The 26,361-nt window shown below is 42.2% G+C and overlaps 1 protein-coding gene across 2 annotated transcripts in view; it reads left to right on the forward strand.

Annotated features, from left to right (window-relative positions):
- LOC306916821 (uncharacterized protein) overlaps nucleotides 1–25,080 on the forward strand; it is a 42,950-nt gene extending 17,870 nt beyond the window's left edge. For both annotated transcript variants that reach the window (XM_079494861.1, XM_079494862.1), the window contains 12 exons: nucleotides 41–95; nucleotides 2,350–2,500; nucleotides 3,497–3,595; nucleotides 8,584–8,716; nucleotides 9,740–9,877; nucleotides 10,625–10,759; nucleotides 12,344–12,520; nucleotides 16,079–16,219; nucleotides 17,148–17,324; nucleotides 17,676–17,816; nucleotides 24,114–24,203; nucleotides 25,016–25,080. In XM_079494861.1, the coding sequence (XP_079350987.1) occupies nucleotides 41–95; nucleotides 2,350–2,500; nucleotides 3,497–3,595; nucleotides 8,584–8,716; nucleotides 9,740–9,877; nucleotides 10,625–10,759; nucleotides 12,344–12,520; nucleotides 16,079–16,219; nucleotides 17,148–17,324; nucleotides 17,676–17,816; nucleotides 24,114–24,203; nucleotides 25,016–25,053 (1,475 nt within the window). In that variant the 3' untranslated portion in view covers nucleotides 25,054–25,080. The remainder of the gene's footprint in view (nucleotides 1–40; nucleotides 96–2,349; nucleotides 2,501–3,496; nucleotides 3,596–8,583; nucleotides 8,717–9,739; nucleotides 9,878–10,624; nucleotides 10,760–12,343; nucleotides 12,521–16,078; nucleotides 16,220–17,147; nucleotides 17,325–17,675; nucleotides 17,817–24,113; nucleotides 24,204–25,015) is intronic.
- Nucleotides 25,081–26,361: the final 1,281 nt, after the last annotated feature.

Here is a 26,361-nt window from a genome sequence, read left to right on the forward strand (position 1 = left end):
TTCTCATCTTCTACTAAACTGTCTCTGTCTCTGTGTGTAGACAGAGGTCTGATGGAGAGGCCATGCTCACTGACTGGAACTCGAGAACAAATCAAGTGAGTGTCTTTACCTACAGTCCATCTCTTCTGGCTCTACTCCCACCTCACCCCATGCTGGGCAAGACCTACACTGTAGACGGTATCATTTTTGGGGGGGGTGGAAGTTGCAGGGTTTTGGTGGAAGTACCGATCAAGGAAATTACGTTGGCGCTTTACAAATGAATGAAAACAAGTGTTGTGATTGGTCGGAAAAATATGAAATACATCTGACGATGTTCCGGTCCGAACTTCCGCCGATACCGTCTCTGCTTTAGGTTGTGACCAGGCTTTTCTCTTCGCAGATGAGTAAGGCTGGTGTAGAATGACCAAGGAATACTGGTAACTTTATAAAACACTGTACAGCTCTCAGTCATAGACTCTTAGTATAGCCACAACACAGCAGTGTAATAATAATAGCCGGCTTGCACATGCGTGGTACGCCATCACAACTACCGTGGCTGCCGAGGCACATACAGAACGAGCATTGGGTGAATGCTCTACAGCTGGGACCGAGGCTAACATCACCGCTAGTCCATCTATGCTATGTATTATCTAGGGGTCTAATGATACCGTAACTGCACCACAATTTGGTTTTAATTTAAATAATCAAAAGTATATCTATGTAAACAGCAACATATCATATGTTTGACTTTGTATCGTAGAGGATACTATTTTGTAGTTGGTACTAGTGCAAGCGAGAAAAACAGAACTGCCTGTCTTTCTTGCGCAGTGGTCACTGGTGGGCCCGGTTAGCTGGTTCGCTGTTGCTTTTTTTTCTCCCAGTTGGGGCCGCCCATGCACTCGCCCAGCACCCCGGCCTTGACCTTTCCCACGCTGGCCGAAAACAGGCACTCTCCGCTCCGTTTTTCGCACTTGTACTGGTTTCCCCACATCTACTCATGTCATTGTTCTGTTCCATTACGTATATAAACCACCTTGGTCATTATAATGCCAGTAAGACGCCCTGAGGGCGAGAAGCGACCTCGCCCTAAAGGGCAAGCGGGGGCAGTGCCTTGATTGTACAAGGTTTGATGATGTCTGGCCATATATGAAGTGTCTTGATTGTACAGGGTTTGATGAGGTCTGGCCATATATGGAGTGTCTTGATTGTACAGGGTTTGATGAGGTCTGGCCATATATGGAGTGTCTTGAGTGTACAGTTTGATGAGGTCAGATCAACATATGGAATGTCAGAACAGGTCAGCTCCATATATGGAGATATAAGGGTGGCAGCGGGGCAGTGTTTGACGAGGTCAGATGAGGTCAGATCAACATGGAATGAATTCACGAGGCGTGACGGACGGACAGACTGACAGGTTTGACATGCGCGCGCTCATATACGGAGCATGTCAAACAAAGCACTGCGCACACACACAGTGGCCTCTCCAATATGGCACAGTGTATGTATCATCTATATGGCAAAGCGCTGATTATCAAAACATAAAACTATAATAGTAAATACTAAACAGTGTGTGCGTCGCGCGTCCCCGTGGGCCGCGGAGAGGCTCACGGCCCGGTCGCGAACCGTTTGTTGGGCCGCCGGCCACGGGGAAGAGAAAAGGAATAAAAAAGCCTCAAATTGGGCAGGCACTTTAGACCATGCGGCCGCTGACTCGGAGGGGGAAGTGAGGGCTGCCCCAGCCTGTGAGCTCGCAGATCTACGCTTCATGCAACGAATGTACCCGTACGTTTGTTCTATTAAAGGGTAGATCGCTACCGTTTGGGGGCTCAGCAGGCCCCCAAACGGTGGCGGATCTACCCTTTATAGAACGAACGTAGCGATATGCTGTGAGCTTAGCCTGTTGCTAACGCGACCGCCCTTCTCTCTCTCTCTCTCTCTCTCTCTGAGTCTCTCTCTCTCTCTCTCTCTCTCGCTAACGCGTCTCTCTCTTTCTCTCTCTCTCTCTCTCTCTAACGCGACTCTCTCTCTCTCTCCCCCGTTGAAGTTGCAATAGTTGGATCACTCAACACAGACCATAAAAGATAACACAACAGGAGAGTTGGCATCATTGGCACACAGCGCCAGCAGCAGCGCGCAGCACAGCGCAGCGGCCCGAGAACACAATACAAAATATGATATGGGGAAAACTTTTTTTTTTTTTTTTTCAACTTTCGACTTGTCCTAATATGAATCGACTTGTGTTAATGAAATCGATAAATCGATTTTTTAGTGAATGCCCTACGTCATTGTAACACCCACTGAGGACAGTGTCACCATCAGAACATAACAATCCACTAATGGGATGTTACATTTGTGTTTGTGTGTGAGCAGGCAGGCTAAGAGGATGCTGGCTCAGATTGTGGATCGTTGCCTGAATTCTCCTGGTTACCATGACGTTGATTCAGGAAATGTCATGTCTATTCCAGCCAGTAAGGTTGGACTGGTCATGGGAAAGGGCGGAGACAACATCAAACGGCTTCGGGTAACTCATTTAATTCATTTTTCAGTTTTTTATTCTGAGAAGAAAAGGGTCCCGCACACTGTCTTCACTTCTGAAAAAACATACAGTTTTTAATTCTACCAGGATACTGGTAGGATAGAAAACCAGCAGTACTAGAGGTCCTGGTAGGATAGAAAACCAGCAGTACTAGAGGTCCTGGTAGGATAGAAAACCAGCAGTATACTAGAGGTCCTGGTAGGATAGAAAACCAGCAGTACTAGAGGTCCTTGTAGGATAGATAACCAGCAGTATACCAGAGGTCCTGGTAGGATAGAAAACCAGCAGTACTAGAGGTCCTGGTAGGATAGAAAACCAGCAGTACTAGAGGTCCTGGTAGGATAGAAAACTAGTAGTATACTAGAGGTCCTGGTAGGATAGAAAACTAGTAGTATACTAGAGGTCCTGGTAGGATAGAAAACCAGCAGTACTAGAGGTCCTGGTAGGATAGAAAATGGGCGTTTAGTCCGGGTTTAGATCTGATTCCTCATTTTCACTTAAACATGAACACAACACTCTGCCCCACCAGCATACAGTTATGTTCATGTGTGTTCAAGTGAAAATGAGGAATCAGACTAAACACCAATTTTCTATCCTACCAGGACCCATAGAATTCTGACTTGATTCGCGGGACATTGTTCTGTTTGTGCATGACGCAGGATAAACGGTGCCAACAAAGTACCGGTTTTATTTTAGTGCTATTTGTACAAATGAGGACAGAGGAATAGCACTAGCTACTCAACATGAAAACGTACGCACGACGAATGTGCAATATAAAATATTATGCATATTATCCAGAAATTTGAAATCAAATTAGGATGTTTACATTTATTGAAATACGAGCACACCGTTTGTTCTTGCATCCCACCCCCCTCCATCCTACCATTTCATAATGGTAGGATAGAGAACCAGCTCTTATTTAGTGTGTGTGTGTGTGTGTGTGCGCGTGCGTGTGTGTGTGTGTTTGTGCGCGCTCTCTAGGAGAGAGCAGGTGTGAAGTTGAAGATGATCGGTCCGATGCCAACAGAAGGTGATAATCCTCAATACCTTCGCATCTCTGGAGATCCTGACAAAGTCCAGGTACACACGCGCATACACACACAATGTTCCATTTTTTTTTCCTGTTGTAACAATGCTCATTCTTGGCAATAGTCCGGCAGCCGACAGGCTTATTTTGTTTAAAGAGGGAGATAGTCTTTTTTTCATTGGCCTAAAATATTGTCTGTATACATTCATAAATCCTTTGCTGACCGACTGTCGGCATTGGGCAATTGTTGCGAACGCAGTGATTGCGAACGCAGTGAGCACTTACTATAGAAGCTGGCCTAAACTGTCTGTCTGTGTGTCTGTCTGTGTGTGTGTCACGCTGTAACACCACCGGCCCGCCACCAGAGGGCGCAGCTGTATCACACACAAAACACACACACACACACACACACTAGGGCATTAACGACTTGAGATTTTTCCAAGTCGACTTGTCAGACAGTAAAGTCGAAGTTGAGTCAATTTATCGTTTTGTATGACGGACGGACGGGACGGGACGGGGCGGGTGGAGGTGCGCGCGCTCAAATACGGAGCCTGTCAAACAAAGCACTGCGCACACAGTGGCCTCTCCAATATGGCACAGTGTATGTAACATCTATATGGCAACGCGCTGATTATCAAAACATAAAACTATAATAGTAAATACTAAACAGTGTGTGCGTCGCACACTGGTACACAGACCAGAAAAGAGAACACAACAGGAGAGGGGGCATCATTGGCACACAGCGCCAGCAGCAGCACAGCGGCCCGAGAAGTACACAATACAAAATATAACATTAACACTAGTGGCAGTGTTCTGAAGCCGACCTTCAGAACACAATATAGAAGACATAGGTCTATATATTATCATCACAGCAGCCAGCAGCAGTTTGGCACATCATCAGAATACAATATGCATTACCTTCCATGTGAACCTTCTCCTCCTCCTTCCCCTCCAACTCGATAACGTTCTCATGTTAGTTTGTTACTTATTTTCTGAGCCATGCAAATAAACAACAACCCACACCGCACTGACCGGAGACGGAGAGGTTCATATGATGTGCCCCGCGCGTAAAGCTAAACCAGAAACAGGACAGTCATTGCGTCAGCACGGATGTAGCCTCGGAAAGCCAGACGTTTTATTTCCAGCATGGAGGTGAGGGGGATATCGTTTGAGGATAAAGTTTGCGCGCTTCTATCTGTTACTTCTCTGACACGGCGCAGTTCAAACTTCAAATTCAGCCAGTCAATAGTGGGACACCGCGCGCTGGGGGGGACTGGGCACACGGGTGACTGTTTCATGTAATCAATTCCCAACAGTGTTGCGCACAGAGAACAGCTGATATACAAGCCAAGCTCACATCGCATCGCAGATGCGACTGTTGTGAGCAGAGGTCTGCGTGCGCGACACCATCGCGGGACGAAGCATAAATTATACTTGATGGGCTGCAGGTGCGCGTGCAACCGTGCACAAACAGGCTCTGCTGCCGTGTTCATGAGCGCACCTCCCGTTCTTATGACAGCGACTGGAGGTGTGGTTTTGAGGACAACTGTTTTGAATTGCTATTATTGTTCAAACACAACAGAAACCAAGGATTGACTTCTGTCCGACAATAATCAATGCTACAGTTTGAATTCTGTACGCACGCACACAGAGCAAAAAATATGATATGGGGAAAACTTTCGACTTCTCCTAATCTGAATCGACTTGTGTTAATGAAATCGATAAATCGATTTTTTTAGTGAATGCCCTAACACACACACACACACACACACACACAAACTTAACTTAAAAAACTTAAAGAAAAAAACTTAAAACAAATCTTTAAAAAAACACTTTAAAAAAATGTACGAGCTGCGTTCGCTTACGCGGTTTATATGTGACCATACCATTAACATCCTATATAAGGCAAGATTTTCAAATTTCCATTATGCTTCATGTAGCATGTGACATGTCAAACTAGGGGGTTTTCATGATTATGAATCCATTTCAAGCATTAGTTTTGCACAGAAAACACTCCTTGGGCTAAAAACGGCACATTTGTGATCATTGGTCGTGCAATGGTCGTTTATAGCTCAAGGAGTGTTTTTTGTACTAAACTATGGAATGGATTAAGAATCATGAAAACCCCCTAGTTATCACATGCTACTTAAAGCATAATGAAATGTTGACATTTTTGCCTTATATAGGATGTCAATGGTATGGTCACATTTAAACCCCTATAAAAGAAATTGCTCAATACCGACAGCCGGTCAGCTGGATTCTTGAATGTATAAATGTACAATATTTTAGGGCCGATAAAAAAGTCTATATACCAAATGTCAATGACTACAATGACTTTATTGACTTTTCTACCATTGGAAAGCCTCCTGTTTTGCATGGCATGGCTTTTGAAGATTACGTCATATGGCAGCCAAGTCTATGTGCTTTTTACTGTTTGTTTAGGACACGCCTCGTTGACAGCAAACTGCTGTGCGAGCGCTGGCGCTTTGGCATGGGGGGTCAGATCAACACGACTGCCATCTGTAAAATAAAATTATTTGAGAAGTCTTGTTTTCCCCGGCTGCCAGGCGCGGCAGCACTAATAACTTTGGGGCAGGCCCGTCTAGAGTTTGAATGGACAGGTGAGCCTGTTGAGAAATCTAGTCTTCGCTGGCTGCCGGGCACGGCTGCACTAATAACTTTGGGGCAGACCTGTCTAGAGTTTGAAATTTGAATGGACACTTTGGACAGGTATAAGTCAAAAGCGAGACATCTTAGAGGACCTTCGGTCGCAACTAAGGAGTCTCGCAATGTCGTCCTAGGCGCTTTACGAGCATTTTGTTTTATCTTGTCCGATGTCGTCCTTAGCTGGGAAACTGTTATTTTGTGCAAACGCGCATTATTGTCTATTTCCCCTACCATAAGCCCTCAATGAATTGAATTGCATTGAATTGAATGGGACATTGGGGTGTTGTGCTAATTCGCTTATTTCCATCGCTCAAAAATCATTTTTTTAATAGTATCCCAAGCGGCACACTTTACTACTTATTTTGATGGAAATAAGCGAATTAGCACAAAAACCCAACCCCCATTGAGGGCTTATATTAGGGGAAATAGCCAATAATGCACTTTTGCACAAAATAACACCTGGACCTCTTTGGTGGGGACGTAACAACTACAAATAAAGGTAAAAAAGCCTTCTAGCATGGAATTCTCATTTAACAGAGGCCAACAAATGGGTTACCAAAAGGAAAATAAACAGGCTACAGGTTATTGCCAAGACGCATTGTTAAAACCACACCCAGAGTGGACCGCGGGAGGGGTGGGACTATTCTCGGTGGCCTGTCTCCTTATTGGCCTGCCTGGCTGCCAATCAGTGCAGTGTTTTAGTACTGCAAAAAACAAACATCTCCTAGAAAGGCCAGCCACAGTCAATCGGATTCAATTCAGTCAGTGCTGCTGCAGCCAGGCTGCCGTCTGCTGCAGTGCTGTAGCAGTGGTACTGTTTGTCTCCCACTAGTCAACATAAAAGCTACTACTTTATATTGTATACGGATCCCATGACCATCAGAGGCCTAGCAAAGGCTAAATACAATATATTAGTTATGTGCTGCATCTGCTGACCTTGGGCAGACCAAGGCGCAGTTGGAGAAATCTACCAAGCACAAATTTCAGAACCTTTTGTGTTTATATAACTATAAATAAACATTGTCAGAGACTCAAGAGTATTGTATTTACAACGTTACTGGTCACATGATGCAACCATCAATGGACATGTGACCATGACGGTAGCACACATTCACGCTGGTTCTTCTCAACAACATGAACACAGTGAAATAACTGTCAGGAATACAGTTAATACTATATCATCACACCTGTTAGGTGTTCTTCCTGCTACATTTATAAACACTAAAAACCACAAATACAGCATGCTATACAGAATATAATATGTTCTACTAATACTTTAGTTTTTTTGTGAGACTCCCTTCTGCTAATGTTAATATATCTTTGGCTAATAAATGCCTGTGTGAATATTTCAGGCTAAATGTAAAGTCTAAATTAATAACAATCGATAACGCTCTGGGAGCGTGTTCCCATCACTATTGCCTTCCTGACTCTGATCAACATTAAGAAAAGCATCTATTAGGCCAACAATGTTATGTATAAAGTGTTATCGATCAAATATTATACCAGTTTTCTTGAAACATGTTCCAATAAATGCTTCTCAACCAGTCGGATTAATGTCCCAGGGATTGTGGTGTTTTGGTAGAATCCTTAATCATCCCTCCTTTTGAGTGCACGGTCAGGCCATCATTCTACAAATACATGATAATTGCATTGAATGTTTACTGTACAGTGTACACAGTTACAATCTATGGAAATCGCATCACTTGGTACACCTGTTATTTGTATTGCTTGAATACACTTGATATTACTATCGTCTAATGTTAAAACCGTTTTGTGCACAGCCACTAAATCTGTTGGTACAGAGCACTATATTTTATCGACTTAAGATCTGACTGTTTGTGCCATTATGAGGAACATGGCAAGATGAAGTTACCACTGTCTCTAAAGACTCACTTTACATTACACATACACAGGGTGCACATAACTGCTGTGCAAGTGTGCATGCGTGGTCAAAATAAATGTTGCGTGGCAGATCAAACAAAATCAACCGCTCTTGCGTACTGCCGCCAGTACAGACATTTACTAGCTCTGGTGTCACGTACTGTTCTATCTACTATACGTCCTGTAAGTAGACTTAAAACTAGTGTTAACTAATCATTACATAAGTGGCTCTTATTTTGAAGAGGAATAGGAAGACTGTTTCGGTTGGAGTTGGACTTGGAGTGTTTTGGATTAAACACAAGCCTTTAGCCAAAGTTCAGATATTTACAATATGAAAACCATGCATCTGTGACTTAAACAGTGTACACTGTACACACTTTGAAAGTACGTTAAAAATGGAACCTCCATGGCATTAGGTGAGTAGAAGATCTGTGACCCTACACATGAGAGAGAGAGAGAGAGAGATTTTCAAAAGGTGTGTGTGTGTTTCTAGGAGCGTGCTGGACTTGGATCTGCTGTGCGCGCTGGTGGTGGTGGTGGCAGGGTTAGAAGCTGTAGTGACGGGACCCTGCAGGAGGTCAGCTACACCATACCTGCTGATAAATGTGGACCTGTCAGTAAAAAAGGTATGCACAATACCAGGATGAGACAGAAGTTGACTGTCAATGAGTGGCTGCTATTTCTATATTCATGGGTTAAAGTTCTCAGTCGCCAGTTGGATTCCAAAGAGTCTGCATGTATTCCATGACCGATAGGCTACTAGTGTTTTTAAAGGAAAGGTTAGAAGAAGAAAAAAGTCCTTATGCACACCTACGAGGGACAGGTGCGTCGGATAAATGAACTGGAATAGTAGGAGAAAGACCGGAATCCTTGTCTTCACTTTCAAACCTTCATCAGGCATGAATGTCTGCCCGACCGAAATGTTGCTCTAATGCTTCAATACAATTCTGTAAGGGAAGACGGTGTTAAAGGAAAGGTTTAAAACTAATTTAGATAACTGTATGGCTAAATTGTTAATGAAACACAGCGCTAGTGTGCTCCTTTCATCCAGTTTCACAAATTGCAGATTACGACTAGGCCTAACAACATTTTTGTTGTGAGATTTTGTGTTGCCTTGGCTTAATCCATGGAAATGCTATTATGCTATTTTATTTGGAACATATTGACATAAAAACACATTTGTGTCAATATTTTCTCACAAATGTTGAATTTAGGTAAAGGGGATGCCAGAAATTGCTGAAAGAGGTACTGAAATCAAAAGTGTTGACACTTTGACAACGCATACTTTGTGACACTGTATTCAAACATCATCTGGAAGGCCTTATACACAAAACTGGGCATCATTTCACCCTTAACAATGATAACTTAAAACTGTTACATCCACCATTTCCAACCTGGTGTCCCTCTTTTAGGCATGTCATTGTAGGTGAATTTTGTGTAAAAAAAAATAGCAAATCTACAAGCTCACAATATGTTGTGACAAGCTTGTAGATCGTCCATTGAATGAATACAAGTTTATTATTATCATGAATACAGGTGTGCCATGGTCTGATAGGAACAAAAAAGTACAAAGCCACAATTTTTTATTTAATTTAAGAACAGACTGCAGAAGGATCACAAGTGTTGATAGAATAGCGTTTCTCCTGCAGGTCTGGATCAGATCACAGCAGAGCAGACCTCACAATGCACCCCATCCAGAAAGAGGAAGGCTGCCTGCAGCGCACGAGAGCAGCACGGGGCCAGGTCGAAGGACGGAGATGCGGACCATCTTCCCACAATTACACCAGGTTTGGGCAGTGGGCGCTATGACTTTGTTTTAATAATAAATACATATTTCTTCCTCGTGCTATATGACGGCCTCAACGCCAGTCATTCTGGGGGCTTGGACCAAAATGGTGGGTGATCTAAAGGTCAGAAGTCAGAACATGAAAGTTGTTCAATTACAATTTAGGCATTTAGCAGACGCTCTTAATCCAGAGCGATTTACATTAAGCAATAACAACAAAGCATGGCATACATTACATATATAAAAAGTAGTTATCATGAAACATGCGTAGGCTAGGAACGTAACAGTGGAATATCTATGTAAACTATACATACTATACTTATTATACATGTGTACTATAAAGTGCTATGACTACATACAATGCAATTCTAGTGCTGTCTACGTAACATGCTATAAGTCTGTTTAAAATATTATCTAAGTCTACATAAAGTGCTATCTAAGGGGCTAGGGCAGGTGCTACGGGCCATGGTGGAGTCTGAAGAGGTGCGTTTTCAGACTACGGTGGAAGATTGGGAGTGAGGCTGCAGTTCTGATTGTGATGGGAAGTGCATTCCATAGTTTTGGAGCCAGAAGGGAGAAGAGTTTGGGACGTGTGGAGCGTTGTCCCGGCATGAGGAGACGCATATGCGTATCAAAGTTTTATTTCTGACGGTCAAATGGTTCATGCTGAGCTATTCCTGTTCAAAGTTTGCTACAAAAAAAATCTACAAGCTCCATTCATTGTTCAATTGGTCAATCTGTCTCACAGCAATCTCACAACCAGACAGAAGTCCTCCCTCGACCGCATCCACTTCCAAAAGTCCTGCCATCTTTGGCAGCACCTCTGCATCTCACCACCTCAGCCCAGCAATTGGCAACAGAGTACCAAAGTGCAATCCTCCAGGTATGACTGACAGATTATCTACATATCACAGGGCTCTATACTAAACCCTGTATTATTTCCCTCTACAGCAGGGGTGGGCAACTTTGAAGATGGAGAGGGCCACTATACTTCCAAACTCACTCCAGAGGGCCACAATGCCACATTGCATATATAATGTCTTATCAAAAATAGCAGATCTACAAGCTCAAAATGTGTCGCGCTGCGACGTGTTTTGAGCTTGTAGATCTGCTAGTTTTGCTATATTTGAATTGAAATCCTGAGAATTAACATGTTTATTTAATTTCAAATGCATTTAGTTATAGGTTATTTATGTTAACTTTATGAACTTAAATGCAAATACATTGGACATAAAAAAAAGACTATAGCATTCTAATGCTATAGTACAAGTAATTGAACTAGGTTATGTTTGGAATTGTAACAGCTGAAGTCAATAATATATCAGTATTGTGATATTAAACTGCGGGCTGCATTAAGTGAAGGTAGGGGCTGCATGTGGCCCACGGGGCACCAGTTGCCCATGTATGCTCTACAGTACTCCATATAATATCTCTTGAAATGACAACAGCCTATCTACAAACTCATTGTGAGCTTGTAGAGCTGCTATTTCTGCCAAATGTCCGCCCCAGAAACGGGACGCTGAGGTAAATGTAATAAAACTCACTCAGCGCCTTGATCGCCTTTTGACGCCTCCTGGTCCAAACGGATTCTACTTTCGGGTCAAAACAAGCTTGATTTGTGCTTCATTTCTCTAAACATGATCCCCGGTTACAAAATGTATATTTTGGGTGAATAAAATGACATTTGCGGGACCCGTTCATCGCAAATGTGATGAGGTCATCATATGTGGTGTGGTAATACTGTAGTGCCACCCTTTGGCCAATGGTTGTGGGCTTCGTGTCTTCACTGTTTTTTGTTTGTCAGAGCCCTCTACCATATAACCAAAACCAAGAAAAGTGGCAATAACCAATCTACAAGCTCACACCGCAACGTAAAGCAAACATTTGAACTCAAATCTTTAATTCTGGTGGTCCCTGGAACAAAATATTTTGAGATGGCATCCAAATACATCAGTGCAGCGATAGTTCATTACAGACATAGACAGCAGGTTACTTCTAATTATCTCTCCCCCGACCCGCCCATTCATTCGCTAATAGTTCATTCATATACTCCCAGTAATCTCTGTCTAGTCTGTCTGTTTCTCATTCGCTGCACACCCACAATACAATCAGTTGGTCCTTTTTAAGCAGTCACTACTGTGTTCACTCTACATACCAAGCTGACTCTGTGGTTGTTCAGATGTCAGCGTTCAAATTTCCTGGGCCTCCTCCGTATTTAGTTCTGGGTGATTCTGTGAATTATAATGTGATGTATGGATTGTACTATGATCATGTGTTATGTGTCTATATGGTATATGGCATGAATAGAAAGTTATGTTGTTCATGTAAAGTCTTTATCTTATGCTCTGCTCTGGGGGTTGTTGTTGATCAGATTCTGTGTCTTGGTGTATACTGCATAGGTAATATGTGATATCACATGAGCAGATAACGTGTGATAACGTAACACTGACTTTCTGTTCATATACAGACAGCCATGACGATGTAAGCGAAGCACCCGGACGTAAGGATGAGGAGTTCACTGGGAAGAAAGTCAAGAAAAAAAAGGACAGAAAGACGGAGAAGAGACGAGCTTCCCCCAAGCCCCCTGTCTCTAAGAAATATAAACAACCCTCCAAAACCTCCAATTCTGAATCACATGCAGCAGGTCTGTCTTTGAAATTAAGCTTAGAAATGGCATGCTGCATTTTATTTTACGGGTGCAACAGTTAATCAAACTCATTGATTGAATTAGAGAAAAGAGGAGATCCGGGCACACTTGATGTCAAAAGGAGGAAATATTTTATTAAACCGACATGTTTCGACCTGTTACGGTCTTCATCAGGGCTAACAACACACAGAGCAACAAACTCATTAAATAGGGCTGGAACCAGGTGGGGACCAGTCCAGTAATTACAATTAACCACTTAGAAAATGATCACGTGGTTCAGCTCATTACATCGTTATTACAATAGGAACAATCAGGCAATCATTAAGTAGAAAAAAAGGAAAAAGAAACAAGTGAAAAAAAGGAACCAACACAAGAAAAAGTACACTTAAAGCTATATACATACATTAGGAGGCTACACCATTAAAAACAAATATAGATGCAAAAAAATCTATAGGATATAAAATGTATACCGGAGGACACAGACAATAGTAAATTAAGCACAGGTCAATAAAGAGCCCAAATTAACCTATAAGAAACACATGAAGTCTATGTCCTCATTCAGGCCAGGCGGGGTAATTGCATCCAGGGTGTGAATCCAGAAAGTTTCTCTCTGGTTCAGTCTCCTGATGCGATCACCCCCCCTGGTGAGAGGTTTTATGTATTCAATACCAGTGATTCTCAACAAAGTGTCATTATTGTCATGACAGTGACTAAAATGTCTGGCTATAGGGTAATTAGAATTATTAATACGAATGGCATATTTATGCTCAGCCAGGCGGTCTCTTAGGCGGCGCTTGGTTCTGCCTATATAAAACACATCAGGACAAGGACATGTGAGACGATAGACCACATGTGTGGTACTACAATTAATGAAATCATTGATTTTATATATCTTCTGTGTTTTGAGGTCTGAAAAGGTTTTTGCCTGAAGTACATTAGAACAATGAGGACAATTCATACATTTATAGGTCCCTATGGGTTTGTGAAGCCAAGATGTCTTATTATCAGGAGGAAGGTAACTGTGAACCAATTTGTCCCTTATTGTGGGAGCTCTCCTAAAAGAAAAGATGGGAGGTTCAGGAAACACACTGCGGAGGGATGGGTCACTTTCTATAATAGCCCAGTTAGATCTGATGATATTTTGTATACGTGAGGCCGCAGTGCTGTATTGGGAGACAAAAAAGGGGCGGGGTTGACTATGGTTAGTGCGCTTCCTTTTTACCAGAAGCTCAGGACGGTTTATTTCAAGTGCCTTATTACGTGCACACGAAATATTGGTGGGTTTATAGCCCCTCTCCCTAAAGCGGTTGCCCATATCTGCTGCCTTAGTATCAAAATCGCTGTCACAAATACGGCGCAATCTTTGAAATTGGCCAAAAGGGATATTTTTAATTAGGTGTGGCGGGTGGAATGAAACCGCTCTTAACAGTGTGTTCCTTGAAATCTCCTTCCTATAAATCGTTGTGTGAAGGTTCCCCAAGTCATCTTTGTAGATGGTCAAATCAAGGAAATTAATGGTCTGCTGCGAGTATTCAATAGTGAGTCTGATGTTTTCATTCAAAGAATTTAAATAAGTATGGAATTGTAGGAGTTGTGTCTCAGACCCACTAAACACCAGCAGCAAATCATCAATGTAACGACCGTACCAAGTAATATATTGAAACCAAGGATTTATAGGATTTAGCACAAACATCTCCTCCCAATGGCCCAGGTAAAGACAAGCATAGTTAGGAGAGAAGCAGGAACCCATCGGTACACCGATAATTTGTTTGTACACTTCATCAGTAAACAAGAAAACATTATTATGAATAATCCATTCAGTTAACATAAGGATAAACTCAGTAGGAGGTGAAGTCTCTCTGTCGGAGAGAAAATGTTTCAAAGCATGTAAACCTTCCTTGTGATCGATGTTAGTGTACAGTGACTCCACATCCATGGTGACTAGAAGTTGTGACTTACAATTACCCAGGCTAGCAATTTTATTCAACACATCGGTTGTGTCCTCAATAAATGAAGGAAGCTTCTTATTAAAAGGCTTAATATAAAAGTCAATAAATTTAGAAGCAGGTTCACTCAAAGTAAGAATCAGAGCTCGAAACCGGACTTGTAACTTGTGGCAGCGGTGGCCGAACGGATAGCGGCGCGGTCTAGATACCGGAAGGTTCCCAGTTCGAACCAGCCGTCCGACACGTTAAAATTACCACCGCTGAAATGCCCTTGAACAAGGCATCAACCACTACGATGAAATGTGTTCTATGAGCAGGGCCTGGCTGGAAACAAGTTCTTGAGCTTAGCCCAGATACCCTGGGTAAATATAGATTTCATTTCATTTCATTTCAACAGAGGTCGGGTTCGGGAAACGGTGGGTATGTTCAGATTGGTGGTGATGCCATGTCTTTAGATGTAAGTTCCGATAAAAGCGGAATAGATCTATCCTGGTATCAAACAAAGTTGTATTATACGTGGGGGAAAAAGACATACCTTTCGCTAGCACACTCAATTGATCACTGCTTAGGCTAACACCAGATAGATTAACTACCGATAGTGTTTCCTCGGCTGGCTGCGTAGAGTTGTTTGTCGTATCGCCGTCCGTATGGATGGGCGCTGCGGCTGGGCCTGGGCGCCGCCTCCTCCGACCCCTGCGTGTGCGTCGGTGTCTGGGATGGCTGTCGAGGTTGTGCTCAGGGACAGGGTAGGCCACCCTGGGTCTAAAAAATTGCCACGGTCGGTAAGCAGATTGGAAACTGGCTCCTCTTCATCTCCACTACTGGCGATGTTGAAAAAGACGCTCCTGTCTGACCCGGCCCTGGAACGGTGTTGTTGATTCTTATTATGGTGCGGCGTGCGTGGGGTCCGTGGTGGCTGCACCCACTTGTAGACCCGGTCCAGTTGGTAGTCCTCCAAATCCCTTCTGAATTTGTCCACCTTCGAATCCTTCACTTCAACCTCCAATTTGCGAATCTCAGCCCGGATTTTATCATCAAAAGGAACCCGTAGATCCGGTGCTATAGTGATGGACGATTCGAGGTTTGCGATCTTATCCTTAAGTTCATCCCGCTGTTTCTTGTATTCCTCAATCAATAACAGCATTAAGTCCATGGAACATTTATTAAGGATAGCCTCCCATTTAGCCTTAAAGCTGGCATCGGGAGTGGCAGCAGGGAACTTTTTGATGCGTAGTCCCCTGGGGATGCGTCCCTCTCTCCAGTAGTCGGAGAAAGACACAATCTCCCACTTAAGTTTCATGTCCTTTTCCAAAAGTTTTCGTAAAGTTTTCATTGATTGAATTGATTATATAATTTAGTACAACTACTTGGGGACCACACAAGGTCAAGGTTGTACTTTATTGTTACATCTTGTGTACAGGCACATGAGAGTAAAACTTAGTTTGGTTTGGCCAGAACAATGACCAGAACAATATACCTTGGGAACACATTGGGAATACATGCAGTAGTCAGCCATACCTGTTTTCAGAATACTGGCTTTACCCATGTTTAAGAATACCAGTGCGGTACCATTGATTGTTCAATGTTAATTGGTCGATCTGTCTCACAGCAATCTCAGAACCAGGGAGAAGTCCTCCATCCACAACGACTGCACACACTTCTGAAAGGCCTGCCATCTCTGACAGCACCCCCGTGTCTCACCCTCTCAGCCCACCAGGTGGCAGCAGATTATCACAGTACAAACCTCCAGGTATGACTGACAGATTATCCCAGGGGGCTCTATAGAGCATAGCAGTGGGCATGGTTTTCTGGACCCACTGAAAAATCGGCCATTCATTTTTCCCATAGAGATTTACAAAAATAATTATTATATCAATATAGTAATTATATCAATTATTTTAAGCCTAGAATCAAGCCACCCAGGATGACCCAGTCATGACCATAACACCTTTGATTCTGTGAACGCTAAACAAGGGTTATTTATTGAATGTAGTATATCACATCATTATTTTTTTCTCCACCACAGAATCAAATGGTTTATGGTCATGATGGATGGCTTGATTCTAGGCTTTTTTAGTTTTACAAAAATATTTATATCAATTATTCTATGGGAAAAATGAATTGGAGAGTTTTGAGTGGGTCGAGAAAACCACAGCCACTGCTATGCTCTATAATCATATAATCTCTTTGATGAAAACAGCCTATCTACAAACTCACTGTGAGCTTGTAGAGCTGCTATTTCTGCCAAATGTTCGCCCCAAAATTGGGACGCTGAGGTAAATGTAATAAAGACGAATCGTATGCAATAGATGTGTGAATCTGCATTGTCCTTTTTAAGCAGTCACTACTGTGTTCACTCTACATGCCAAGCTGACTCTGTGGTTGTTCAGATGTCAGCGTTCAAATTTCCTGGGCCTCCTCCGTATTTAGTTCTGGGTGATTCTGTGAATTATAATGTGATGTATGGATTGTACTATGATCATGTGTTATGTGTCTATATGGTATATGGCATGAATAGAAAGTTATGTTGTTCATGTAAAGTCTTTATCTTATGCTCTGCTCTGGGGGTTGTTGTTGATCAGATTCTGTGTCTTGGTGTATACTGCATAGGTAATATGTGATATCACATGAGCAGATAACGTGTGATAACGTAACACTGACTTTCTGTTCATATACAGACAGCCATGACGATGTAAGTGAAGCACCCGGACGTAAGGATGGGGAGTTCACTGGGAAGAAAGTCAAGAAAAAAAAGGACAGAAAGACGGAGAAGAGACAAGCTTCCCCCAAGCCCCCTGTCTCTAAGAAAGATAAACAACCCTCCAAAACCTCCAATTCTGAATCACATGCAGCAGGTCTGTCTTTGAAATTAAGCTTAGAAATGGCATGCTGCATTTTATTTTATGGGTGCAACAGTTAATCAAACTCATTGATTGAATTGATTATATAATTTAGTACAACTACTTGGGGACCACACAAGGTCAAGGTTGTACTTTATTGTTACATCTTGTGTACAGGCACATGAGAGTAAAACTTAGTTTGGTTTGGCCAGAACAATGACCAGAACAATATAACTTGGGAACACATTGGGAATACATGCAGTAGTCAGCCATACCTGTTTTCAGAATACTGGCTTTACCCATGTTTAAGAATACCAGTGCGGTACCATTGATTGTTCAATGTTAATTGGTCGATCTGTCTCACAGCAATCTCAGAACCAGGGAGAAGTCCTCCATCCACAACGACTGCACACACTTCTGAAAGGCCTGCCATCTCTGACAGCACCCCCGTGTCTCACCCTCTCAGCCCACCAGGTGGCAGCAGATTATCACAGTACAAACCTCCAGGTATGACTGACAGATTATCCCAGGGGGCTCTATAGAGCATAGCAGTGGGCATGGTTTTCTGGACCCACTGAAAAATCGGCCATTCATTTTTCCCATAGAGATTTACAAAAATAATTATTATATCAATATAGTAATTATATCAATTATTTTAAGCCACCCAGGATGACCCAGTCATGACCATAACACCTTTGATTCTGTGAACGCTAAACAAGGGTTATTTATTGAATGTAGTATATCACATAATTATTTTTGTCTCCGCCACAGAATCAAAGGGTTTATGGTCATGATGGATGGCTTGATTCTAGGCTTTTTTAGTTTTACAAAAATATTTATATCAATTATTCTATGGGGAAAATGAATTGGAGAGTTTTGAGTGGGTCGAGAAAACCACAGCCACTGCTATGCTCTATAATCATATAATCTCTTTGATGAAAACAGCCTATCTACAAACTCACTGTGAGCTTGTAGAGCTGCTATTTCTGCCAAATGTTCGCCCCAAAATTGGGACGCTGAGGTAAATGTAATAAAGACGAATCGTATGCAATAGATGTGTGAATCTGCATTGGCCTCACTAATTTCATTTGATTCGATCACGTTTATTTTGTTAACAATTCTATTTGATTGTGTGATGCATCTCGATTTCTATTTTTCTATATTACTGCTAAAGGCTTCTTTTCATCAGTTAATACAATACAAGCAGCCAAATGCATTTTACATTTATAAAGGTAGAAGGAGAAGTAAATACAAATGCTGAAAATACAACTTTACAACTTTACTGCTACAATATTCAGGTTTTCTCATAGCAGCTGTAAGACAGGACACTTCACAAACGCATGGATCAAGAGTCGGTTGGATTCCATATACGTCAGCACGTCTTCTATGGAAGCATGTTGTGCAGTTATTATTTTAGCATTAGAGCATTTTATTTGGTCATTATTAGGGATGCACGATAACTATCGGCCCGATAATTATCGGCCTGATATCAGGAATTATGATGTCATAATTATCGGACAGATAACATTATAAATAGCCCCGATAATATATTGTATATGGGCTCGAAATTGCGATAATTTTGGACGCAAATGCGCCTGAAATTGAATCTGTGCGACATAAAAAATATATTTGGGAGCAACTGTGGGACTACCAATCATTTCTGTGGTGCGCCCAAACTCTCCCCGAGTCGCCAATCTCTCTGTGAGGAACGGCTGAGAGACGAGAGAGAGAGACGCTTCTCCACTCTGTCTGTTGCAGTGTGTTGTTCCATAGCAGGCTAATAGCCCCGCCCGCTTCTCCTCTCTATCTCCAATCTCTTTGATTGATTGATTGAAAATGTTATTAACAGTTTGCAGAATTACAGTACATTTCAAGCACAAACTCAATACAAAGGCTGTTAACTGTGAGTGGACGACCCAATTAAGCATTACACTTGTTTACAACAGGGTCCACCATGTTCAATTCATCAAAACATTTAGAGACGTACAAATAGACACTTCTATATAGACAAAGAACAGAACAGGAATTCATCATAATGGAGGTAAAAAGGGAAAAAGAAACATATTCATTACGGACGGTGACTGTCTGAGCCCAGCAGCTGACGAGCGCGTATCGGTGCTCGTTCATCGCGCTGTTGAATGCGTGTCACTCGTTACCGGTTGTAGTTGATTCATTTGCTCCAGCTGTGTAGCATTGTGAACTGCGACCGTTTTGGTTGAGCAGTTCCCATGCTACAGACCATGCTAATGCTAATGACATGCTAACAACAACAACGTCTATCACTGGAACTTGGATAGTGTTGTACTAAGTAATAAGTAATAAGTAGTATATTACTGTTTAAGTAATATTTTGACAACACTGATTTTAGGGGTGCAAAAGTAAATCAAACTAATTGTTTGACATGTGAGACATGGCCAAAGCATTTCCCAGCCAAAAACGTTGAGAACCCCTGCTATAGAGCATAGCAGTGGGCATGGTTTTCTGGACCCACTGAAAAATTGGCCATTATTTTTTCTCATAGAGATTTACAAAAATATTTATATCAATTATTTTAAGCCTAGAATCAAGCCTGGTGAGTCATGACCATAATAACCTTTGATACTACGAACGCTAAACAAAGGGTATTTATTAAATGTAATATATCATATTATTAAATATTATTTTTTTCTCCACAAATCATCAGGATCCTGGATAAATAAATAAAAGAACATGCCCACTGCTATGCTCTATAAGCCCCCTTGTCCCTCTACAGTACACCATATAATCTCTTTGATGGAAACAGCCTATCTACAAACTCACTGTGAGCTTGTAGAGCTGCTATTTCTGCCAAATGTTCGCCCCAAAATTGGGACACTGAGGTAAATGTAATTAAGGCCGTTATCTCAAAAAAAGAATCGTATGCAATACATATGTGAATCTGCATTGGCCTCACTATTTGAATTGATTCTATCACGTTTCACTTGTTAACAATTCTATTTGCTTCTATTTTTCTACATTACTGCTAAAGGCTTCTTTTTATCAGTTGATACAAGCAGCCAAATGGATTTTATATTTATAAAGTGATGTGTGTGTATAATCACTCTTCAGTTCAGACATAAATAAATAAATGGATTAAATGATGTAAACCAAAATAAATAAATGGTATAGACTTATCCTACCTGACATGAGAAGGTTCAGTCCTCAAAAACAAAACCTAAATACTTCTTTAAACTTTACAGTTTTAATGCTACAATATGTAAGGGATAATATCTGGCTAGGTGGTCATTGTCTGCATTGTCTAGGTGGTCATTGTCGGCTTCGCCTCGGTGGTTAAAATCCCTGTCGGTGAATTATCTCCCGACTGACCACCTAGCCAGATATTATCCCGCTTATTACATGGCTACCTAACATAAATTAATACATTGACCCAAAACACAACAAAAAAAGTATTCCATAAGTTCAAGGTTCAAGGTTATCTTTATTTGTCTCCCTTGGGAGAAATTTGTCTTGGAGACAGAGTCACAGCTGCATACAAATAAAACACGTTCACATACGAAAAGAAAAAAAAAGTTTGCGCTGGCTGCGTCTGGCCAGCTGCAGGGCTGCAGCACTGTCGGAAAACAAGGAAGTGAGTTGATCAAATCGAATCCATTTCCGGGTACTGCTTTGTCTATTTCTCGCTCAAATGTTTTCAAACACATTTTTGAAAGCAATGTTTAGCTGTAAATGACATTGTGTGTCATTAGTGTGTGTGTGTGTTTACATGGCTGATATGTTGGAAACAGCAGTAAATCAAGCGGGGCGCAGCCACGCAGCTGGTGCTCAGAGGGTTTGATTAGGCAGAGTTCTGTTATACAGCGGAGCGGTCATTATCAACACATAACTCACAGCTGAATTCAGCGTTTGACCAATCAGAATCAAGCATTCAACCAAGCCATGTAATAAACAGAAATAACGTTTATTCATTTGGATTACATATAAGCCAACATGTCTTCTATGGAAGCATGTTGTGCAGTTATTATTTTGGAATTTGAGCATTTTATTTGGTCAATTATGTGTTCAGAAGCATCCTATTGATGATATGAAGACGGCTGCCATCTTGCCAGGAAGGTGCTAACTAGGTGCAACTTCCCATAGACAGCCCATTCATCCAAACAGAACAGTCCTATCTAATTGTATTAAACTAGAATTTCGCGGGCCTTCGGCCCGCTCATCCCAGAGTTGCGTTGCCCCGCGTTGCGATACAGAAGTCCACAGATACAGAAGTCCACAGTGACACGCGTTTTATGCAGCTGTTTTGTGTTGCAGCGCGTGTGCGCGCGCGCGTGTAGTGTTGTTGTTCTTATCCATATATGCGCCTCGGTTCGTCCCGTTTGTTCCACGCCAGGTGTCGACGCAGTCGTTTGCGCAATTTGCGTGTTTGCATTATTTTAACTGTGTAGGCATACCATATTCTGAATTACCAAAAAGAGGACACATGCGCGCGTGCATGTGGATGTGGATGTGCACATGCGCGTGCACGTCGTGCACGTCGTGCATGTGCCGTGCGTGGGCGGTTCTGTTAAATTCAGATGTCAAAAGAATCTATAGCCTAACAATAAATGGATCAAATATGCTCTATATTAGTTATGTATTTATTTAAAGCAGTGGCTCTGAAAGGTGTGATCCAGGGACCCTCATGGTTCCTTGAGGGGGTTCCAAATGGACCCATTATAGGTCTGTAACTCTGAGAGTGTAACACATGGACCCAAATGGACCCTTACAGGTCTGTAACTCTGAGAGTGTACAAATGTAACCAAATGGACTCTTTTATAACTTTTAACTCTGATACTGTACAAATGGAATCAAATGGGACTCTTATGGGTCCATTTGGTTTGACTCTCAGAGTTATGGGGGTCCTTGAAATTAAAAAGTTTGAGAACCTGTATGCAATGGCTTATCTGTTGTAAAAAGAGAGACCAGCCTATTCTCCAAACCATCATATGTTATGCTTTGCTAGGTTGTACAAAATAATATTGGGTCATTATAATTTGCAGGACTCACCGCGCGCACAGCTGCCTTGTCTGTGTTGACATGACATGGGCTTGCAGGACAGAACTTTTATTTGTGACAGACACATAGTTCCTTTGCAGACAATACAATGTGCTTCTCATTGGTCAGTCACAAAGCTAAGAAAACAGCAGCCTACTTTTTCTGCATGTCAATGATGAGATAGTTCTCCGCTGTCTGTCTATCTGCAGACAGCGGAGCAGCCAGCGAGCCTTTCTCTGATCTGCGGTCGGGACCAGTGGTAGTGGTGTCAGCGTGCAGCGCATGCAGAGTTATGAAGAATACACATTCCGGGGTTCGGGCTGAAAGTCCACCTCTCACAGTGTTTTTCCACGACGAACCATTGAACGTGCATTGTAATACACATTGGTGTGAATGGTCTGAGCGTAGCGATACAGTACAGGCGATACGTGTAAAACCCCGGACATGTGAAGGAATTTTTAAAACCACCCGTACTGGCCGGACAGGCCCCCAAAAGAGGACGTATGGTAAACTGTGTATGTAATCGCGGCGCTGTCCATCCAAGTTAGAATGAGTGTGTGTGTGTGTGTGTGTGTGTGTTGTGCTGTGCTTACAATGTTGCCAGGTTCGCGAGTTGTAGTGTGTGTAAGTAGGGTGTTGAGTGGCAGTTTTTGTGGGCTTCGTTTTCATAGACCTGGCAACCCGTGTGTGTGTGTGTGTGTGCGTGTAGTGTTGTGTTCGTCTTGTTCTTGTAATGTGTGTGTAGTGTGTAACTTCCGGTTGTCTTTTCGGAAGTGCGCAATGTAACATGGAAGCTCGTGTTGGGGATAGAGCCAATGGAAGAGGGCATGTTAGTGTTGCCAGGTCCGTGTATTGTAAGCGAGTGGTAGTGTGTGTAAGTAGCCTGTAGGAAGTCAGGGTTTGCGGGCTTGGTTTTCTTAGATGTGGCAATAAATTAGCAGTGGCAAAATGGTAGCCAATGGATGCAGGATGCAGTGTTGCCAGGTGCGCGAGTTGTAAGCGAGTTGTAGTGTGTGTAAGTGGCGTGTTGAGTGGCATTTTTTGTGGGCTTGGTTTTCATAGACGTGGCAACAGTGTTCAGGGGGTGTGGGTGGTTGGGACGATTGTGGCGTGAGTGTGGAAGGGAGGCGAGTTGGTGAGTGTGGAAGTGAGGCAACATTGGTGTCAGTGCAATGAGTAATGTTCCGCGGGTGGTTTTGAGGGTCGGCGTTCGGCGCGATATGAGGAGATAGCGGCCGAACGACGCGGAGGGTTAGTGTGTGACGTCAGTGCCGTGTGAGTGTAGTGTGTTGCAGTGTGTCAGTGACGTGTCAGTGGCGTATGCAGTGTGTGACTTTGGGTCCCTTTTCCTGGGTTGGGTACAACTTCTCACTTGTATATATAGATAACGTAAATTGTCCGGGTGGGTAAAAAGATGAATGAAAGTATTCAATAAAAAGTGCTCGAAACGTATTGATACGTGGATCGCAAATGATGTGTTAAGTAGCCGCCTGAATTGCACTGTGGGAATAAGGGCGTGGCCTGGAGAGGCAGCTGATTTAAAGAAGCAGAATGAATTACTAGGGGGAATGAATGAGGGGAAGTATATATACATATATAATAACCATTTGCCTTCCGTGCCTCAATGAATTCGTTCTCTGTATTTGTTGTACAAAGGGTTCAACCTGAGCAAAGGAATCGGTAAGGAGACAGAGGAAAAAACATATTTACTGAAAAGGGCAAAAAAAAGGTTGCACTGAAGCACAACTAGTCACAGCTCTATGTTGGACTAAACACTTGTTTGTTTTCATACAGTAGATGTTCCTGTCACAGTTCCCAAAAGGAAGAACATTTCCAATGTGGAAACGTGTCCTGCCAAGAAGGCCAAGGCTGTGGGGAAAACAGGTACAAGATGGTTCTGTTTCATGGATAGCCGTTCTGTACAGATGTGTGTTTTGTTTTTTTTAAAGTGCCACACGATGCAAACTGCAAACTATCTTCTGTTATGTAATTGATAACATACAGACTTTTCGCATGCACATTACAGTAAATGGAGCTGTCTTATGTTATGGCCCTGCAGCCACTGGCAGCAAACAAGCCTCCATATGTTCATGTTATCATTCTATACAGTTATTGTGCTGTATATTATTATAGTGAAGTGGTGTAAAGTATTGCCACACCACATGTGATGACCTCATCACATTTGCGATGACAGCTATGGCCATTTTTAGGCCAAGGAGTGTTTTTCGTGTGCTAATGCTTGCAATAGATTCAGCATCATGAAAACCCCCTAGTTTGACCAGCCACGTTTTTGCAGTAGTTCTGTTTATTTATCTATATTAACTGTAAAAGTCACTCATGTTGGAATAAGTGCTTACATACCTTTTCACTAAACTACCAGTCAGTAGTTGTTCAATATGTCTAATTAAAAAGGAGAGAATATGTGCATGCTGAAACTATTCCTAATAAAGCACACTTTATAATGTTCAATATTGAAGTGTTATGGGGACAATGAACAATGGATCCAAATGGACTCTTACAGGTCCATGTGGTTGCATTTGTACACTCTAAATGAACACTGGGGATATTAAAGTGAAAAATTGCAGTCCCAGAAATAAAAAGGGCTGACATGTTAAAGCCGGGTCGGGCCTAAAATGGCCTCGGCCGGCCCAGTTAGGCCTGGGCCTTAATTTTCAGAACTCTACCTCTTCCTCAAGGTATGACACGCCCCCCCGCAGTCAGGAGGAGGAGGTGAACGTGGAGGAAGGAGGGTTGGAGAAGGATCAGGAGGAGGAGGTGGAGGAAGGAGGGTTGGAGAAGGAGCAGCATTACAAATCGCGGAAGAAGCAGAAGAAGCCTACCTTGTGCCAGGTGTGTACACAGATACGTCCTGAGGGTTAAAGGTCATAGTGATAACATTTGTATGTATAAGAATAATAGAAACAAAACTATATCCACAGAGCTTAAAACATTAAAAGTGTGATAAAAAAAAGCTGTGCTCATTCCGCTCATTCTCAAGTCAGCTCCGAGGCTGAGTTATCAGGGATCAAAGCTTGCGTGTGTACTGTACGTATTTAGAATGCTTTAGTCTTCATGCTGAATCAATGGATAGTCGCAAACCTAAAAAAAATATATATATATATATATATATATATATATATATATATATATATATATATATATACAGTATATATATATATATATATATATATATATATATATATATATCCATCCCTGATGATGTCACATGATGTCACGAGGCATGACCAACCAACCAACCGACAGGAAATGCACGTTTTCATGGGCCATATCCAAGAGGAGAATTAGCAAGAGAGGCCACCTTTGCTTTACTTCCCGTATCTGAGTGAGGTGGGCGGTAACATTATTAGGAGACAGGAAGAATGTTGGAGTCTATTCATTTCCAATGGGAGAATGAACGTGAACACAGCTTCTGAACCATTCCTTAACTCCATGGTCACTGAACTAAATACTGGACCCAATCATCACAAGGCACACAATATTTACAAGATATTCATAGTAAAGTGGCTTCTTTTAGCGAGACAAATCAGGAGAAAATCTACTTTGTTAATGACATTTCTTTATCCCAGCAACAAACTTGCGATATTTGAGATGAGTCCGGAAGCCTCTCTCTGTCCATCTGCAATTTCACGGACAACACATAGGGGGCTCTGACCCCATATTTAAGATGAGAATATGTGAATATTATAACATGAAATTAATGGACATATTCAAAACTATTAGAAACGATCCTTATGTGCCCAAATTAGAGCTGGCATACTTGGTCTGCATATTGAGACAGGCAGATATGTAGGCACGGTTGAGGAGGATAGATTATGTAATCTGTGTGATCTAAAGGAAATTGAAAATGAAGCAAACCACGCCTACTATATTTAGGAGACCATTTGTAGGCTTTGTGTACCATTTCTCGTCTAGTGGCTCCACTGAAGTTGGCCCATCTTCATACATAAACCATCTTTGGCCATATTCAGACCGCAGCCATCTTGCCAGCAAGGTGCTACCTAGGTGATACTTCCCATAGACA

The sequence above is a fragment of the Electrona antarctica genome (genome assembly GCF_951216825.1).
Source record: "Electrona antarctica genome assembly, chromosome: 23".
In the NCBI taxonomy this organism is placed as follows: domain Eukaryota; kingdom Metazoa; phylum Chordata; class Actinopteri; order Myctophiformes; family Myctophidae; genus Electrona; species Electrona antarctica.